General features: G+C 29.5%; 1 protein-coding gene across 1 annotated transcript in view; it reads right to left on the reverse strand.

Moving 5' to 3' along the window:
- LOC105360616 (pancreatic triacylglycerol lipase) overlaps window positions 1-8,123 on the reverse strand; it is a 55,969-nt gene that overhangs the window by 4,245 nt on the left and 43,601 nt on the right. The window contains exons 3-6 of the mRNA XM_011497564.1: window positions 6,645-6,799; window positions 4,906-5,025; window positions 2,261-2,407; window positions 60-288 (exon numbers count right to left, since the gene is read on the reverse strand). Coding sequence (XP_011495866.1) covers window positions 60-288; window positions 2,261-2,407; window positions 4,906-5,025; window positions 6,645-6,799 — 651 coding nt within the window. The remainder of the gene's footprint in view (window positions 1-59; window positions 289-2,260; window positions 2,408-4,905; window positions 5,026-6,644; window positions 6,800-8,123) is intronic.

The raw sequence follows: 8,123 nt of genomic DNA on the forward strand, positions 1-8,123 counted from the left end.
GCTGAAGGCCGAGTGGAGAAGGCCGTCGAAGCGCGAACATCTCAAAACATTTGAATTACCTAAAAAGAAAATGCTCTTCCCGTCCGTGTGGATGACGTCGACGAGTTGGGCATCGGTGTAGTCCAGCCGCAAGTGACTGGGCATACCCTGGAAGTAAGGCTCGGCCGGATCGAGTCCGGTGATGCGTCCGATGTTCCCGTTCAGCTTCTCACCTGCGTAACCGGCCGTGTGAGCGCCAAGGCTGTGCCCGATCAGGTGTACATCACTCAAGTCGACGCCATAATTATTCTGAAAGAAACATTGTTTGAGCTCGGTGGGGTCCGACGTAACCGCGACTTTGACAAAGACGAAGAAATCACTTGGCACAATTTATTACGCAGGCTCTCGGAAAGTACAGCTAGCGATACGCGACGTTCATAATGGAGAGAGAAATTATTATAAGAAACACGTAATTTCCTCGTCTTTCATTGGATCGATTAGTTGAAATTACCTGAGCCACTGGTTGAGAAAACTAGGGAAAACTACTCGTAATCGAATGATCAATTATTATTATTGAATTATTATTTACAAGAAGTGGCTAATGATATTCCGGGGACGTGTCCGTTATAAATTTCAAAATCATTTTTATACCGTTTTTCATACCAGTTTTTTTTCCTGATTGTTTGTTTATCTGCCTATTTTTATTGTACTTGAATTATCCTGAAAATTTCAATAATATTTATGGCCATTTAATCAGTACTAAGAGCAAAAATAAAACAAAAAAAGAGTCAACATAAAAAATTTGAATTAAGCAATAATGACAAAACATTACCAATCGAGTATGCGCTAAGCTTATAAGTAAGTGAGGAAGGTATCGAAATTCACATTTTATCAACGTTTACAAATCATTTTACAAATTCTAAACATGATCTGTTGGATTTGCAAATTAAACGCATCAATAACGGTATAGTACGGTTACTGATACGCGTGTCAGTAAAACATATTCTTAGGCTTGATCGTTAAGCTTTATTCTATGTATTGTAATTGATAATGGCTTTAATCACATTGTCTCGATGAATTATCAAAGCAAAACTATATACTTATTAATTGACATTTTTATAATGAGATGCTACTCGACATACGTATTTGAAAGACATTGGACGTTTGTGAGAACAAAAAAATTACCTACGAATATCATGTCTAGTGAGTTTTTCATTTAACCTTCCTAACGACGATGACAATTCGTACAATTTTACGTCGTTGTAAAATTCAAATCGAATATTTTACAAAAGATTTGAAATTCAATATATTTGATTTTGTAAAGCATACATTAATGGTTCTCAAAAATGCAATAAAAAATACACGATTTGAAATTTGAACGTTCACTCTCGATATAATCAGGCATAAGATAATACGGCTGTAACAATTAATTTGCCTTAATTGTATAACAAGAAAGACAAAAAATTCAGAATTTAATGTATTCAATCGATCCGCACAGTTATATGCCATATACAATATTTGATAATTTTGTAGTATATATATATATATATATAGAAAATAAAACAAAAATCGTTTATTGTTTAATCATTTCGAATTTAACGAATTATTGCCCTTATTCGAAAAACCAAGGAATATTTTAACTTATTTTTATATTTTGTATCGCACTTGGTATTCTTTTTAATTTTACACCTATGAGAGTATAAAATTACGAAGAGACTAATGAAATATAATAAGTATTGAGTAGTATTATGTAATTATCCAAGTAATAATCAGATGAAGAACGATGCCCGAATAAAGTGAGTTAAACCAGAGATTGTAATTTAACACATGAATTTATCATCAATATATAGCAAGAGTCATAGATACTGCCGTGAGAGGATTTTTATTGCAAAACGTTTAAAGCCGGCAAATGCCAATAGTTGTGAATTCGAAATTATACAAAATTATTAGTCCAAATTCGAGTGCCTATACAAGATAATCTATTAACGATTCAGCCTATATTTTTTTTACATTCACTTTAATATCAGGATTAACATAACAAAAGCCTTATATCCGAAGCGAACGAGGTTAGCGCGCGAATAGGAGGCTTAATCCGAATGGCTGAAAGGCACGGAATTCGTCAATCATTCAACACTTGCCGAACCTCCAGAGTAAACGTCGGAGCTTCGTTATTATCTCGGGATATCGGTAGCCATCATGGAAGGGGAAATGTCTCCGAAACTCGTCTTCTCGCAGAAAAATACGACGGGTCAGAGCTAGCGGAGGAGCAATAATTAATTACCTGGAGATGCTTGACGAGGTGGGCGATCTCGAGACCGACGAGCCTCGTGTTGGCGGTAGCCTGGGTATAGAGGGGTAAACTGCCGCCAGCCCAGTCAACGATAATTACATTGTAGTCGCCATGCCTCAGTAGCTCGTTTCTCATTTCCTATAAAGAAAAAATATTACGTCTAGCGTCGCTCATTACTTAATCGCAACTTAATCCAATATCACGGCTCGACGCTTTTACATATTGACAGCACTCGTTCGGAGTTATTATCTTGGGTGTTTGCTTACACTTCTATTATAATACCCTTATAGATGAAACTATATATTTAACGCCTAAATACATGGACTCGAGATGGTGCGGATGAACGAAATTAAGCCAGAACAATTAGTGTACGATATCTTCTTTTTTATTTAAAGTCAGAAAATACAAGCACAGTCGAGAAGAATTGAGTTTAAGATTCGGATGAATGGCGGGACATTGTTTACTGTTCAACCTTATAAGTTTTAGGATTTTCTACCTGTCGATACATAAAAAATACATTAAAAAACAAGTAAAAAGTACAAAATTAAACATTTTGAATTCGACGCGAGTGTAAACTCTACAGTTATTAATTGCACCATTACAAGTAAGTTTAACATTAAATTAAAGGAAATATTATAGTGTGATTCAATAAGTTTTTTTAATAATGACAAATGTTAAATGAGGGAAAAAGATTTTTTATATTTTTACAGTTCGTTATTAGTATCTAAATGTGTACGTGTAAAATTAGTATGAAAATATTGTAGCTCCTTGCATCATTTAAGCATAGGATATGGCTTTTTTGACGTCTTTACCGTTGCTCTTGTCATATTATAATAAATTAACACTAGTGCATTGATTGATTTATATTACTGACATCATCTACGCTTCATTACAACATTCGTTACATCGTATTAGAGACTATAGGCTATTTGTTAAATTTCAATATGGAATATTAATAAAGAAAATTATTTTATAATCACAAACAATGAATGAAAATTAATACAATGAATCATTTTTAATTACAATTCAAATAATTTTGATATATATATATATATATATATATATATATATATATAGATAAATCAATATAAAAATGATTCATGTATCTACGATAAGTATTAGGGTTGGCAATTAAAGAGGCAAGCCGTCTCATTCGCAATAAACAGTAATTTATAACTTATCGATCAAGTTTTTAATACTAATAACTTGTCTATTTCTGTTGAGCATTTGTCACTGGAATTGATTCGGATTATCGGATAAACTTTTTATCGAGGAAACTCTTAAAATTATTCCATATCAATTATTTGACACGAACCACAAGCCAAGAAGTCAAGGAAACGCTCATTCGTACGCTCTGGCGAGAAGAAGCACTTGGCAAAGCTAAAAAGTTTGCTCACGTGCCACGCCAAATAATCCAGCTTTGCGGACTTTCCGCTCTCTCGCGTGCGTCCCTTAACCATCGCGATGTATTTCACTTCACGAGCGAGCGAGACAATGGACTAGTCGATGAATTTCCTGCCTCCCGTGCATACAAAGCGCTCATGACGCAAATCGGGCTAATGGGAAAAGCGAGAGGACAAAGTTTCTGGATCCTCTTGTTTTTCCCACTTCATTCCAGTGGGCTTTGTATTTCTGACCCAACATCCCACTCTCCCCGGTAGATTTTTTCCTCGTGCTTATACATAATCTATGAATTTTCGCGCACCTGTTTGTCGCTACGATGTCAATAGGATCCGTTAAATAGACGGTCAACTCTCTTAGAGCTCATGAATAAACGAATTTTGTATGCAAAATATTTTTCATTGAAGATCTCTAAAGATTTTGAATGTTAATTAAAATTTTAAGTTAATGTTTGAACATATTAAAGTGCTAATATAATTTTTTATGTAGCTATTATATATATATAAGAATAAATTTCTATGTCTATTATTCTATACTTCATACTTGTTTTTAATAAACGTTAATTTTATTTCCGTTGTAAATAATATAACAGAGATTGTCATCGAGGTTAAAATGACAAAATATTGTTATAATATACAAGATTTATAATATAAATTTTGTTTTCACTACACAATCATATATATTCTCATATTCAAATGAAATACATATGATTTTCTGTATTTTAAATCAACAATATTTACTTATAAACAAACATTTAAAATGTAATTAATTAATCACTTTTTATTCCATATTTTTTGTAATTTTTATCAAGTATTATTAATTATTATTAACTATTATTAATTATTATTTACATATATTATTATTCAATGTCGACTAAAATTATAGCAATTATAATGTAATAATTTGAAAATAATTTAAATTCCTAGTACCGTTGTGACTATTGTCACTTTTAAAATGAATAACTTCTTTTAATGATACCAATACCCGCATTATTGACTAAGCTATGTCAATTGAAATAACAATATCACGTACTCATATAAAATAATTACTATTAAAAAAAAAGGTGTGATAAAACTGAAAATTTCCTCATTCTCAAATGAAATGCTTGGCAATTATTTCAATTATGGCACTATGTAAATATCGAAACTATGCTGTTGCAGAATTATCGTAGCATGAATATGATGAACCGATTCATCACGTTTGTAGTGATTGCAAAATTAAAATGAATGGCTCACCTTCACCCAGTTGCTAAGTGGCGTGTCTATAAATCCGTGTATAATGAACTTCGTTTTTCTCTTCGCACTGAAGTTGGAACGCTTGATGGACTTATCCTTTCCTACGATTAACACTTGGCCCTAAAAATATTCAAGCAATTAATAATTATGTGTTTTTCTAGTTTGTAGCAATTAAAAGATACATTGGACTTTGTTAGTTTATACTATTTTTAAATATTATTTACACTTATGCTTGATGCTAAATGTTGGTGCTCATGTGTGTAATAGTGCGCGCGCACGTGTAATAAAAAATTTCAATTCATTCTTTTGTAGCTTCGGTAATTTCAGAATTCATAGTTTTATAAATTTATGAAATTCTCTTTAAAAACTCAAATAAAAAAATTAATAATTATTAATCCAGAAATATACATTGTATTTTTTTATAACTATTAAACATATCGATATTAATTCATTAAAAATATGAATTTTTTACTTTATAATGTATTTTCAATAAATTCTTACGAAGAAAGGTAGATTACAATGTATTTAAACAATTGTTATTCTAAATTACATAGATGTTGAAGTTGTCTAAACCGTTGTATAAAATACATAACATGATTTAAATCCAAATGAAATAAGATTTTTTATTAACTGTAAGCTAGAATCAATGGTTTACATAAGTTCAATAAAGAGTAAACGTTTATTTATATGAGGTAAAAGATCTAATATTATTGATTAACTTTTTATACATAATAATACAGTAGACAAAAAGGTAATGAAAACTTGTAGTAAATTTTAAATAAAAAATTGTTTTATACTCTGTTAAAAATGCAAATTATATTAATTTCAATGGCAGTTAAATTTAAATGCAAAACTATAAATTACAAAAGTTGAAGTTCACAAGTTTATTGGTGAATTTAATTCTCTAATGATTACGAACAGCGTTCGATCCTTACTCATTCTTAATACGTAAATACGCAATATTTAATACCCCTCCCCCCCTCTCTCTCCCTCTCTCTCTCTCTCTCTCTCTCTCTCTCTCTATTTCTTTTTCTCTTTTGCTACTATTGAAAAAATACAGCTCTTTGGCTTTCAGCGTAAAATGGTAATACCGTTAGTCTAAAAATGTATAATACGTATCGTGATATGAAGATACACTAATGTATGTAGGAAACTAAGTGAGATTTAGAAGAAAAAGAAAATTGAAGGAACCAAGACTGAGTGATTAAAAATAAAATTCGCATACTAATGGACTTTGATGGCAACCAGCAATAAACGAAATAAGCTTTATTAACAAATCTGCCATTTATCAGTACTATAGAAATGGCAAACGATTTTAATTTAAATTTAATTGTATTACGAGTGCAATACAACCTCTTTAATATCTGCAAAATCTTTATTTATGATTAAGCCTTTTGCTATCTAGCTAGTATTTCCAAGACTCTTAAGAAATATCATAAGAAATGTAATTAAATGGTTTTAAAAAGTATGTAATGGTTCGATAGGAAAAAAATAAAACGACTTTGGCTTAAAAGTAATTGTTAACCTATTAAAGTATTTAATAAACGAAGGTAATAATAATCAATCAGAAAATAATTGAGTTTGTAAACTGATGAATTTATTGCGAAAAAAATTTAGGGATAAAAAATTGACGACCTTTCATACTACGAAAAAGATAAAGCGATAATAAAGTTGTTGTGTTAATGTGAAACATGGGCTCTACATGCACGACACGTATAACAATAGTAATTGTAACTTACTTCAGTGGGATTATCGTTGGTATAAAGTATAAATCGAGTATTTATAACCTCCCGAGGCAGAGGGAAAACATTGAGAGGTCGGTGAATAAGATGATACCAACTTCGTGTGATGTTTAAGCAGCCAAGTTCATCATAGCAGCGCGTCTCGTTCTCAACTACGAATATGCAAAAACATTTACTACAAATTTATACACGACTGTCTTAAGAATCCGATACATTTTACCCAATATTTCCTTCATTGTTATACTATTTTTGGCTGTATTATACTATCAGCTACTTTAAACTAGTATTATATATTTTACAATTTCAGAGCCAATCTGAGGAGCAAGAAATATAACAACAAAATTTGAAAATACGTTATTCTATAAACGATGAAATCTATGTAGAGATATTTGATCAAATTATATTCATTATGTTTTCTTAGTGAGTAATTATGAAATATTTAGGTCAAAAAATTATTTATCAATTTTTCGACTTTGTTTAAACCGTTTTAAATTCAATTATAAATTATATTATGATATCCTTGACTCTTCTAATATAATTAATTTATCAATCATAATTGTTTAAAATATTTCTATAAATATAAATATATAAATATAATAGATTGCATTCAAAAAGACAATCACTTTTATTTTTACAAGTTTTTTAATGCCTTTACAGACCCGTATTATTTTTTTGTTTAGTAATTCTTAATAGCACGTATATCTAGTCAAGAAATATAGATTTTTATTATGAGTCATTTGATACATCATCTATTGATTTTTAACATCAATGGTACTTGGCAAAATTATTATATAATAAGAAGGAATAGTTAAAAAAAAATCTTATTATAATTTTATTAAAACATAATCTTCGGATAGCCTAAATACTAGATAATAATAATAATTTGATGAAAATGCTCCTACAGCTAATCCGGTTGTTATCCATATGTATATATATATATATATATATATATGTTGAAATGAAGATAATTATTACTAGCTTAATTTAATAATATATTATAATAAATAATATTTATAAAAAATACCGAAATATAAATTATAAATATGTATGCATCACATATTGCTAACGAAATACATTGTACTTTTATGTTATATTTAGTATAAATACATTATATGTTGATGAAAACATAAACCACAATCCATTGGAGAGTACTTTTGAATTTACATTTAGAATTGAACTTTTTTTTAACAATTAACTCATTAACCACCTATTTCACATGCTGGACGATGGTAATATCAGAATTAAAATGCTACAAAAATCTTTTATCTAGAATTATATATCAAATACACTAAAATCTAAATATTTCACTAATGGTCATAAGTTTCATTAAATAACTTATAATTATTAAATAAAATAGTATGAATTACTTGATCACAATATGTAGATTTTTAATTTTTTTAATTAATAAGCATTAACTAACTAATTTTTATATTATAAATTTTATTATATATATATATATATATATATATATATATA

This window comes from Ceratosolen solmsi, unplaced genomic scaffold (genome assembly GCF_000503995.2).
Source record: "Ceratosolen solmsi marchali unplaced genomic scaffold, CerSol_1.0 scaffold47, whole genome shotgun sequence".
Lineage (NCBI taxonomy): Eukaryota > Metazoa > Arthropoda > Insecta > Hymenoptera > Agaonidae > Ceratosolen > Ceratosolen solmsi.